This window comes from Apis dorsata, unplaced genomic scaffold, assembly GCF_000469605.1.
Source record: "Apis dorsata unplaced genomic scaffold, Apis dorsata 1.3 scaffold_194, whole genome shotgun sequence".
In the NCBI taxonomy this organism is placed as follows: domain Eukaryota; kingdom Metazoa; phylum Arthropoda; class Insecta; order Hymenoptera; family Apidae; genus Apis; species Apis dorsata.
In genome coordinates this window covers 1,499,459-1,512,489 of record NW_006263478.1, presented here as the reverse complement: position 1 = coordinate 1,512,489, position 13,031 = coordinate 1,499,459, and the positions used below count along the sequence as shown (strand labels likewise).

Sequence of the window (13,031 nt, the reverse complement as noted above, 5' to 3'; positions counted from 1 at the left end):
TCCTCGAATTTCGTCGACGCCGTTTCGCCGTTCGCCTCCTCCTTTCATCCGCGTCCTCGCCGGCCGACGATTCGCCTTTTGACGAACTGCTTCTTTGGTTTGAAATACCCGCGTCATTCAATATGCCCGCCCGCGCCAAACAAAGCGCTTCCGGAAGCGCCATGAGATTTCGACTATATCGCCGCGTCGCAGGTAGATCGACGGTGATTTCTCGACTCGAAATAACTGTTCCAGGCAATTTTTATCCGAGGCGTATGAGAGATAAATTGCTTTTTTTTTTTTTCTTTTTTAATTAATGAGATCGATCGACGATTTACGGAGAAAAGGCGACAAAATCTGTAATTTGTTCTCCATGCGTAGGTAGTTTTTTGAAGTAGATATTATGAGATATTTTTGACTTCTAATCGCACATGTTAAAATTCTGCATGTTTAATTTACGAAATTTATTCTCTTTTGAAATTGTTTCTCTTTCGTTTACAATTATTAATTAATATATTAATGATAAATTAGCAAATTATGGAAAAATTAAAGATTAAATTTATATATTTCTTCGTGTGTAGAAGATGTTTGGATTGTTAATGTTATAAACTTTTTCTTCAAATAGGTTATTAAAATTCCTAATATTCGTAAACAGAAAATTTAATTTATTAAATTTTTCTTTTTCTGATTGACATCGTAATGATGACAAATTACCGAAGAAAAATGACAAAATTAAATCTTTACTTCCTTCTAATTTTATTCTCACGTATTAAGGATATCTTCTCTTAAATATCGTATCATAAATCTTTCTTCGAATATAATTTACGATATATTTAAAATATTTCCTATCTCCAATTTTTAAACATTAAAACGTCGTATATTTGTAAACAAAAAAACAAAAAAATTCAATTCACTAAACTAAAATTCCTAAATTCCACGTAGGCAATTTTCTTCTCTACGAATGGCAAAAAAAGGGGAATAAAATAAAATTTCTTGTCGATGGTAAGTAAAATATTTAATCCACCATTTCCTATGGTCTTAACCAACTATATTTCTGCTATACAAACAATCAATCCTGGTCAATTGCCGTTGTTGCGGTTTTACGACGGTCATTCCTGGGGATATATATTTTTTCTTCAGAGTGCAATATAGAATAGTAATAAGTCGTGACAAAGTGAGAATTTTCCGAAAGGAGGGGTCCAAGACCATCCTTTGTATTCTTAAAATTCGATTATGGTTGTCAATATCTCTATTGTTTCTCTCAGTAGTCCATCGTCAAGTTTTGAATTTCTTTAACTCCTAAAAACAAATTTTTCATATTTTTCTGACAATTACGGCACGTTTGTCTAGAATAAAATTCCTTACTTGACTACCAATTATTTAAAAGTTAAAAAATTTATGAGCTTGAACCGAATCTTTTAACCAACGAAACTTTTAATTATATTTTCTACAACTTTTCACTTTAAAAAGAAATTGCTCGATTCTTGCTTCATATTATAGAGACGAAATTAAATTGAAATTAAAAATAAAAAGAGAAATATCCTCCGATTCTTAGAATATTATATATCTATACTATATTAAAGAAATCAAAATTATTGCAATATCTAAAGGCGGGAATTAAAATATATTTCTAAGAAAAATTTTTCTATCGCATTTCTGGACGAAACAATTTCTAGACGGATTACCAAGTCTTAATTAAATAGATCCTATTTACCTGAAGCAATTGCTTTCCCCATTATACACTCTCGTCAGGTAGGTTGAGCATACTTAGATAACAGAAAAAAAAAAATTTCTACAAGAAGAAAAAAATTTTTTGGAAGGGATTTGCTCGGAGAAATCTCGAAATTTTCCATCCATCCAAATTTTCGGTCCATCGAGCCGAGCAAGGATTCGTAGCTTCGGTTTAATTTGCGTATTTGCGCGGCACGCGGCAAGAAAGAAAAAGATTACGTGGTATCGGCAATCGTCCGTGGCATGGATGAGAGGTTGCTGGCTTAAAGCAATAAAAACCAATCCTGTCCAAGTATTGACGGCCATTTTCTTACACACGGGATTAGATACCTGGCGTAAGTGCAATAAAAATCGGCACTCGACGAAGTCCCTTCTTCATATTTTAATCCTATATTTACAAAAACGTTGCTTTTCATCTCTAAAATGGTTGCAATATATTTTCGACGATTGTGTCGTGGTTATAAGTTGATGGAACGGCAGTTTTATTATATTATAGGATATTAAGCAGGTATACGTTCAATTCGTCACGTACACTCGAAAGTCTTGAAAAGCATGAAGAAACGTGTTATTTACTAGAGACATGAAAAATCGAACAGATATTGAGTTGAGATTTTCATCATCTAGATTTTTATTGTTAATTCTTCTAATCGAAAAACTGCTTCGATATTTTTTTTTATATAATCAATCTTTTTCATAATTTTATTGTCATTTATCATTGCAAAAAGCAAAAGTTTTTCACGTATCAATGTCGAATGAATGTACAAGATTTTTGTATAAAAATTTTTACATTCAAAAATACAGAAAAAGATACAAATCAATGCAATAATTTCATGAATAATCCTAGAATTATTATCATATAGGAAGATTCAATCAACGTCGCATTACAAAGATAAACGAAGGTCGTGCGAGGGTAAAACGATGATGGAACCTTGATTCAACGCGAACAACGTCGATAGGAGAAAAAGATTACGGGATACGAATATCTGCGAGAAGGAGGGAAAATGGAGCACGTGTTCCTTCTATGGAAGAGTTCGCACGGGGACCATTTCTCTCGGCTAATCATTTAATCGTAAGATATGGTCGTTGCACGAAGGATACATAGAATCAAACGTCCATCTATATAAATTTAAAAGAAAAAATAATAACGATTGGCTCGAGAACGATCGAAGATTCCACGTTTTGTGAAATATAGAATATGAAAGAAAAATGTAATTAATCATAAAATTGCGAAAGGAGAATTATTAGATAAATAAAATTTGAATTATTCAATTATTCCTTTTTTTATAAATTTCACGCGATCCGAAAATTTCACACTTTTCACCCGACGGGAAGCGATACGATCGAAAATATATCGTTTTAATGTATATGGGCATGAAATCGAGCGAATCGATTCACGATACACCGTGTTGTACAGATGTTTGTAACTACAAGTAGGAGGTTGCCACCCTCTTGATACACCCCTCCCCCATTGGCATCGTCGCGACGTCGATCTATTTACCCCTACGGTACGACACTTGGCAGCCGTGTCAATGCGACCCCCGTTGAGAATTCCATTATCACTACCACGATTTATACCCCGTACTCTCCCTCTCCATCCGCGTAGAAATGGAGCTTTCCTATTCCATTCTTGCGATATTCGTCTTGCGAGAACAGATCCCCACCGATCTTGATCTTTCTCAGGTCAACAAAATTGTGCCGCAAAAATATATTTCTCTGGAAATTGAATTTTTCGAAACATATTACTTTTCTACATATATATATATATACATAATGTTAATACAATTAATTATGAAATTAATAATATTTATCACCTCTTGGGTTTTTAAAATAATAAACAGAAATCCTTATTCTAACAATGTCATATTACAGAAAGATCTTTAATAATAAGGGATGCTGCGAACCCTGTTAGGGGTTCACCACGCCTCTTCCAACACCCGCCCATTCTCGCATGCGTAGTTCGTTCGTCTCTGGGAATCCCGTCAGAAAATAATTAGACCAATTCTGAAAGCTGATAAAATGTTCTGATTTTCAATTACATTTTGTATCGCGTGCAAAATTCTTTTCAATTAAAAGAAAATCTCTCTTGTCGAAATATTTCTAAATAGTTATGTATAATTATATATACATCTGATAATTAACTTTTGAAAAAAAAAAGCTCACCAATTGCAGACACGAAAAAGAAAAGAAATTTAAAATCGGTTAATTCGTATCGCGATTCGTTAAAATTTTCCTCGTACGAGGATGAAAGGGCACAATGGAAACACGATCGACGCTTCATATTCCCCGAAAAAACTTTCCCACAAACGGTTGACGAAGATATGCGGGCCGATCCATCGCCAAGGTTTTACCTTTTTCTTTTTTTTTTTGTTTCTCGAGTGTGCTTCTTTTCCTTCGCTCGAGTGTGCCGACTCACATGCATTAGCGTATTCACGTACGCGGCCAGCACACGTCGCCTCGACCGTGCACCTTGTGTCGCCATTATATCTCGACCCCCTTCGGTTTGCCTGCACTCTCTCTCGCACTTGCCCACACCCAAGGGATCTCGCCTTCTCCTCTCCAAGACAAATATTTATATCGCGAACGCCCGCTGCGCCATTGTGAAATCTCGCGGCAACTCTTGCTTCTTTCTATTAAGGTGTCGAGACCGCCTTTCCTCTCGTTGCTCACCCTCTCCCGATTTTACACGTGGAATTCTCACCAAAGACAGGAATAGAGGGGGGAGAAATCGCACGATCGAAATCTGTAGAGCCTCTTAAGTCGATCAAACTGTTGATGTACGTGAATTACGGATAGAATATATATATATATAGGTATTTGTATGAGAAAGATTTGTTATTCTTGAAGCATTCTTAGGTATTTAAAATATTGCAGAGCAATATATAAGAATCTCTGTATCCTTCTGTTTAATCAATTTTGCTTTTGTTTTTTAAAAGAAAAGCAGTAACGTGTTTTAACTGCGATAATGGAAGGAGTCGAAGAAGAGTAATTAAATCTGCGTGACGAATAATGATAATAATTGTGTACAAAGAAAAATACGTATCAAAGGCGAGATTCTCTTTTCAAGAATACATTCTCAAAAGATATGAAATGATTGATTCGTGTGCACTCTGGTGGATGGATAACGTCCTGTTTGACACTAATATTTCGCCGTTGGTGACAGAGCTCCAAAAGCCGCCCTCCCCGAAAATCGGGCGATCTACATTCACTCCTCGAGTATAATGCCGGCTCCCGCAGATGGCAAGGACAAATCACTTAACGCGATCCGGCTCTCCTCCCCTTTTCCCTCCGCGGAATGACAAATTATTTTCCATTATCACTGCTGATGACGCGGTACGATCACGGGTAAAATATGAAGAACATCCACTCCTGGATGAGGAGAAGTAGAGGATTTAATTAACCAACGATCTGGACGTATACAGATTTGGCCACGCGATAATTCGCTCGATTGATTAAGAGGAAAGAGGCGAGTCGATCATCTTGACGAGAGTCGAGATTTTTTCATTGATCCCTTCGATATTAATGGACGAAGATTAATTTAATTGATCTTTGATGGAAAACGAACACACGAAAGAATAAAAAATTCAAAAATATCGATTCGAACGAGGATATATAAAATAAATCGACCCAAAGAATCTCAAAAACACCTATGACATCCCCTTACAACTTATTATTCTTTCTCCAACGTTCCATGAAAGAATCCGATAAACAGCACCAGAAGACTCTTGTCGAAATTCACTGACAGCCTCGCTACACCACAGTTGACGGCATCATGCGTGCCCATGTACCTCTAGATCGAGATGAGAGACGTCGTTTTCATCGCGTTTCCGAGGTCGAAGGGCCGCGATGGAACGACAATCAAAGAAGGAAGAAAGAAAGAAAGAAAGAAAGAGGCGAGGAGAGGAGGGGAAAGGAAAACGACACACGACATGAATGGACGTGGAGCATTCAATGTTTTATCGAGGATCTATGCCGGCTGAATGCCTTCGAGGAGTACCTTTGTGCCCGTTCGCGTCACGAGGCGAGTCCTTTTTAAAAAAATAAGGGCGTGGGAGGAGTGACGACGCGAAGGACGATGGTATATATATATATACGTACGAGCGCCTGTTTTCTAGGGCTAAGAGTACTGGAGGGTAAGGCACAGGTGGCCTCTTCGTACCTTCACGCACCACTAATTTCTTCCTCATTATCCACTGTAGGCGGTCATTCGAGGTTCCGAGCTTCTTGTTCCGCATTTACCTACCTATTGTTGGACGAAAGGACCCCGTGGATCGCGTCTTCCCTCTCGAACGTCATCTCGGCTTCCTTGGGCCCCTGTGATGTGCCCTCCCCCTTCCCCCTCTCCCCGTTCATGCTACCCTCTTACTTGAAAAGAAACGAAGTTCGAGCGGTTGTAAATAAACGCGATTGTTGATAGTTTGTTTTCTGGTTGAAAATAATATGTTGAGAGAAATTATACGTGAGATATATTTCCAAAATTTATTTTTCAAAGATCAAAGCCATATTTTCATGGAAAAAAATTTCGTGGAGAATTATATATCGGAATATTCTATAAAAGTGGTATGTTATCAAAGATTAGTGAAAAATTTATATTTATGTCCGACACAGGCATCTTATCATGCGTAAAGGGGATGAAGAGACAGGAGAAAAACAGCCTGAAGTATTCGCATGCAAAATCACGTGTATAGCCGCGGGCCGAGTGCGTGTAAAGTTTGCTTTCCGCTTTTGCGGCGCGCATCGTTCCGGGGTCACACCCTCTCGAGCACGCACTCCTAAATGCCGGTGACTGACACTATACCTCGGGAAAGGGGATTAGTATTTCAATTATTTACACAACGAACCCCGTCGCTCTTTCTCCGTTACGTTATTTCTATGCGAATCTTCTTTGCTGTTCGCGCTTCGCTTGATCCTACTCTGTCCCAATGTGGATAACATCGAGTGGAGGAGTCACGTGGCGATGTTTACTCACCGAAGATTGCAACTTTTCAAACGCTTTTGATCATGCCGATTGTATCGGTAATCCGACCTTGTCTCGGTAAGTTAATGTTCCTACCTTACCGACGTCTGCATCCGTGCTCACCGAATTATAAAGGGATTAAACTAGAAGTGTTAGAAAAATATTACAATCACGCATATGGTACGAAGCGGGTAAGATTTTAGGGGATCGATCTCCAAAAAAAGACGAAATGGTTTTTATATCCTCTGCGATCTATTTCATGTGCATTCTATATTGTATATATAGAGAATTACAGTGTCTGTTACGATTTTTTAAGCAAAAAATTAAAGCGAAGATAATTAATCAAAATTAGTCAAATCGGAGCCTCCTCTTATGGAGATAAATATAGAACAAGTAAGATAAGGAGAGTAAATAATGAGAAAAGGATAGAGATAGTATAAAAATATTAAATTCAGCGCCATCTTCAAAGTGCCGCAAATGAAACACAAGAAGGAAGGACAGAAAATAGTAGAAAAAGATAGAGATAGCATAAGAATTGATCTTAGCGCCATCTCTCAAAAATATATAGAAACCTAAATAGAAGAAGTTTCAGACAGTCTTCAAGAGATGGCGCCGAAAGTCACTTCTTATTGTATCTATCCTTTTCTTACTATTTTCTGTCCTTTTTTCTTGTGTTTCATTTGCGGCACTCTGAAGATGGCGTTAAATGCAATATTTTTATCCTATCTCTATCATTTTCTCATTATTCACTTTCCTTGTCTTATTTATATTGTGAATTCGTAAAAGAATAAACAAATGGCGCCATCTCTCGAAAGTATTTAGAACCCTCAATAGAAGAAGTTTCAGACAGTCTTCAAGAGATGGCGCTGAAAGTCACTTCTTATTGTATCTATCCTTTTTCTACTATTTTCTGTCCTTTTTTCTTGTGTTTCATTTGCGGCACTCTGAAGATGGCGCTAAATGCAATATTTTTATCCTATCTTTGTCCTTTTCTCATTATTCACTTTCCTTGTCTTATTTATATTGTGAATTAATAAAAGAATAGACAAATGGCCCCATCTCTCGAAAGTATTTAGAACCCTCAATAGGAGAAGTTTCAGACAGTTTTTAAGAGATGGCGCCGAAAATCAATTCTTATTCTATCTCTATCCTTCTCCTATTATTTTCTGTCCTTTCTTTTCATGTTTCATTTGCGGCACTCTGGAGATGGCGCTGATTCCCGAATTTTTAATCTATCTCTATCCTTTTCTTATTATTTACTTTCCTTGTCTCCTCAGATGGCGCGTGATTCAATACAAATTATTATAAATACAGGATATCGATTGAACACACTTTCGTCATTTTTCTTTCGAAACTACAATATATCTTGATCTTAATTTAAAAAATATAGACAATAAATTACAATATATTATTTATTATTACTATACATTAATTATTACATAATAATAATTCAATAATCATCAAATATATATGTATATCCAGTTTTCTTAATTTTATATAAATAAACATCCCCCGTTTATGTGAATTAACAAATATGGATTGCAACACACCTACAATGATTCAGAAAACTGACAAATGACTGCAAATATTAACACTAGGATAAAGATAATAATATTTATTATTAATACAATACTGTAACAGTTCCGATTCGAGAAATGTCAGCGCACGTTAGCAAGAGGAAAGCTGAGTGGCAATGGAAAGGCGTGGTAGAAGATCATAGTGCAATCTGCATTATTCCGTAGCCGGGGCGCGCGGGCGGCCATCAAGGCCTCTTCAGGTCAACGTGATCCAATCTGCCGTATAAAACGCCCCTCTCGACGATCCTTCGAGCACTGTTGTACTTCTCGTCGCCCCGTTGTCGTTGTTCCTCCATTATGGATGCCGTATTCGTAAGTACTCGCTCTCGATTATACATCGTAGCTCTCCATGGTGCATTGTCAACATTCGATCGTCGATCACTTCCTCGTTCCATCTGTGACGTACTCTTGAAACTATGTAATGAATGCACCACCATTGACCATTGTTACTTTGTAATACACGCCGCGATTTTATCGTCATGTAACTCAAATTTCTTTCCGTTTGAACTCTTAATAAAAAGATGGATACGATATTGTTTCTACGGATATTTGTTTAATTCTCATACCTTCAGGTGTTACTGTTTTCCATGATCGCATCGATCTCCTGCCAATCCCCTAATAATCAATACCAGTCACCCCAACAAGCTGCAATTTTGAGCGATGCGAGATATTTGGCTGGGGATGGAACTTTCGGCGCCGCTTATTCGCAAGAGGATGGCGTCGAGTTCAAGGAGGAAAGCGACGTTTACGGAAATCGTCGTGGCTCTTATTCCTACGTGGATCCTACCGGTCAAAGACGCACAGTGACATATACGGCTGGTAAAAATGGCTTCCAGGTATGTTAATCTCAATTTAATCTTATTTTATTTCTTAAACACGAAAAATATTCAAATATTTGGAAAACAGTAAATTTAATAAACTTACAAATAGAATATTATTCCCGATTATTATATATATAATTCATGATTAATCAACGAAATTAATTAAATGACGTGTACTTGATATAATATTTTATTTAATGTTTGCCATTTCGCTTAAACGTGACACTCCAATCCAAATTTCTCCTCTTCTATTTGAACGAACAGGCGACAGGCGACGGCATTCCCGTCCCACCCCCGCAAGCCCCGCCACAGCCAGAGTACGTGCCTCTGCCGCAATACAACCCACCCGATTATCAACCACCGCGTTACACTCCATCCTCTCAACAATATCAGCAACGGAGTCAACCAGTGTACGAAGTGCAACCGGAACCTCAGCCTCAGCCTCAATTTCAACCTCGACCAGCTTATCAACCCCAACCGCAACAGTACCAACCAAGGCCTCCTCAACCACCACCGGAAATCCAATCTATTCCTTCGTACAATCCTCAACCGCAATACCAACCCCCTCCTAGACCATTGCCACAATACAACGCGATAACCACGCCACCCCCACGAAGGTTTTATCCACCTGGAAAGCTGAACTTCAACAGGACTCCGGATGGTTACTCTTACACGTTTAGCAAGAGCTAAGTAGAGTGTGATTAGAAGGGAGGAGGAGGGGGGGAGAGAGAAAATGACAATAAGGATTGTTTTTTTTTTTTATAGGATTTTGAAAGTCAAAAATTCTGTAAATTTTATTGTAAATTATTTTTGCATTATGCATTAGAGAGATTATTTTTGGAAAATTTTATTTTTAAATTTGAGGGAAAATTGATTATTGGTGATTTTGTAATTTTTCTTTTTTTCTTTTTGGATGTAGATTAATATTGGTTATTTTGAAATTGTTTTTTGGATAAGATGAATAATTGGATTATAATTTAAAAATTTGTTAATTCGTGAATTTTTTTTTTCATAAGAATTTATCAAAATTAATAAAGCATAAAATCGATGTGAGAAATTGTTATGTGTATTATAATGTAAATTTTTGGTATATTGTATCATAGTAATTTGTTGTAATTTATTTTGAAGAAAAACTAACCTTTTTATTAAATACTTCTTAGAATATACTCGTTAATTTACTCGTATATTTCGAATTATTTATTTTAAAAGATAAAATTTCTAAAAAGAATTATAATTTATTAAATCGAATCATTTACGAGAAACGAAGGTTTCAAACAATTTACTATTACTCGTTAATAACAACGATGGAAATTTACATATTGCGTTTAATAACGGAAATGAACAAAAGGTAAATAAGATACTCGATCATGCATTTATAATTAAGAGATTGTGACAAGAACCTTGTCCATGATCTTACTTACTACAAGATTTCTCACGTGAAACTAATTGAACTTCCTCTGAAGTGCATAAATTTTGCATAAATTACCAAGAAAGATAACCAACGAATAAATTAACGGATTTATCTTACCAATTGAAAAGATTCTTTCGTCCATTTGCATTATCTTTAATTATGAGCGCAATTACATATAAATATGTTAAAATTTATCGATTGGATCAACTTGTGTTTATTTAACTTACTTAAATATTATAATAATATTATAATAATTCGAAAATATTTCACCCGATATTTTAATTATAAACCATATTTCCAATGAAAAGCTTTGCAATTTCATTCCCCTCTTAGTATTCGCGAACAGTACTAATAAATAATATCCCTTTTTTCGTCAATAATTTCATCATAAAATAATAATCAAATTTTATACAATTCTATAGCATAAAACAAAACTTCCTATTAAAATAAATCTCCAAATTTCCCAGAAATTTTGACCCAATCGATATCGAAGATATGAAGATATCTTAATAATTATTATTATTAAGAAAACGGAATTAAATTATCGAAATTCTTTTTTTTTCTTTTTTTTTTTTAATCGACTCTGTTGGCGTCGACGCCCTGCGTTTTGCATAGCAATTTCCTTTACAAATGCGAACACTATCCCGCGCACTTCGGGGTCACGTTACTTTCATTTAGCCTTTGGCGTTCTCCGATGCTATTGCAAGCAAGCTAAGGAGGATCCCACGATCCGTGAGGGAGGATACGTGATCGTTTAGGCGTGATCCATGCCCTACTGCAAATACTGCCTCGAACATGTAAGTCATCTCCTTCTTAAACAAGTTACACGATACGTTACAGGAATTTTTATCGTTTCACTTGTCTTTGTGTCTATCGCAATATACCATAAATATATCTATTATATTATTTTTGAGTTTCAAAACGGATATCGATAATATGATATAGATCTCATCCCTTTTATCCCTAATACTTGTATCTAACCCACAATTGCTAGTAATTAAAAAAAAACATCGTGATAAATAAAATACACAATTTATATTTAATTATCAAATTATAAAAATCCAATAATTGAATATTACTTATGCCACCACCAAAGTTATTATAATTAACAATTTTTCATTATCCATACACATTTTTGTCTCACCAATTTTTAAAAAATTGTATCTCTACGCAACAAAGAAAACTTCGAAGAAAGGAAATAAAAGATCAGGATGTTAACAATCTTTCTCTCCGATAATTATTCATACGATCCTCAGTCCCAATTTCTCTCGATTGTCTCGTCTAATGAAAGTTGCAATTAGCCCCGTCCAGGCCGAAACGGAAGCAGGAGTATTCGACAAAGGGGGCGATTATCTCCATTATCTCGGCTCTCGCGAATAATACGTACTCGGTATTGTTAAGGTAGAAATGCAAGCAGTTGGGCTGGATGTCCAACGTTTACAGCACGGGTGCGGCAAGGTAAACCGGCCGTATCGAAGCAGGAACTCGATAACCTTAGCTGTGGGCCGAAAGAAACGCATACCGCGTCACGTCGTTGTCGTTTAAGAAAGTCGATCACGGGTTTAATTTATGGGGAAACGGGTGCAGCTCGTGCTGGACGCAGCCATGGACCGGCTACATATTTGTCGAGCCACTTCGTGTGCCCTGCATCCGTCTTGCTTTTCGTCGTTTTTTCTTTTTTCTTTTTTTTTTCTCTTTCTATCTGTCTCTCTTTCTCTCTTTAACGTTACGTTAAAGCGTCACGAGATCTGATGGAAGATGTATACCCTTCTCCCTGTATTTGTGTAACGCGTATTTTTCCATATATAGATAAATTGATGGTCTATGCGCTTCGATCGATGCCTCGTTTCTCGATCGACCAGTATTTTATTCGTCATAAAAATATTTATACCATAAAAATATATTGGAGGTATAACTGAATGATAAACGATCGAAATGTAGATGCGAGACAAGAGACACACAACAAATTGAAAGTAAAATGAGGCATTTTACTTTTTCAGTCGTGTTTTATTTATAAAGGTATATTGGTTATACATTTCGTTTCATGATTATGGCAGTAATATACTGACTCTGATTAGCTGCGCGTCACATCAACAGTATAAAAGTAGTCTAAAAACAGCTGCTATTAGAGGCAGTGGCATCAAACATTCACTCCTCGCAACGAAAAGAAATAATAATAATAATAATAATAATAATAATAGTAATAATAATGATAATGAAAGTGGAAATAAAAGGAAAAGAAATGAAAAAAAAAAAGAAGAAGAGATACGTAAAGGAACGAGAAGAAGAAGAAGAAGAAGAACAAAAAAAAACAACTCTCGTCTTATCTATTCTATCAACTTAACTTATCGTTATTTAGAAATTCTTATGCCAATGTGCCTCCTAACACGTTCAAATTTCAAATAATCAGAGCGAAATCCCAGATAAGTCCCAGAGAAAAGGCACTATACGTCTATTTTAAATATAATATTCCACTCTCGATCGATACAAAGTAATACGATTACAAATCGTTAACTCTTTAACATTTCCCAAACTCGAAATTCTCGTTCCGCGTGAAA

At 36.2% G+C, this 13,031-nt stretch overlaps 1 protein-coding gene across 1 annotated transcript; it reads left to right on the top strand.

The window, feature by feature from the left end:
• The first annotated feature begins 8,437 nt into the window (after window positions 1-8,437).
• On the top strand, window positions 8,438-10,618 carry LOC102673552 (extensin). The gene is made up of 3 exons (XM_006614657.2): window positions 8,438-8,553; window positions 8,814-9,077; window positions 9,327-10,618. The coding sequence occupies exons 1-3, from the start codon at window positions 8,539-8,541 to the stop codon at window positions 9,750-9,752; spliced, it is 705 nt and encodes a 234-aa protein (XP_006614720.1). The 5' UTR covers window positions 8,438-8,538; the 3' UTR covers window positions 9,753-10,618.
• Window positions 10,619-13,031: the final 2,413 nt, after the last annotated feature.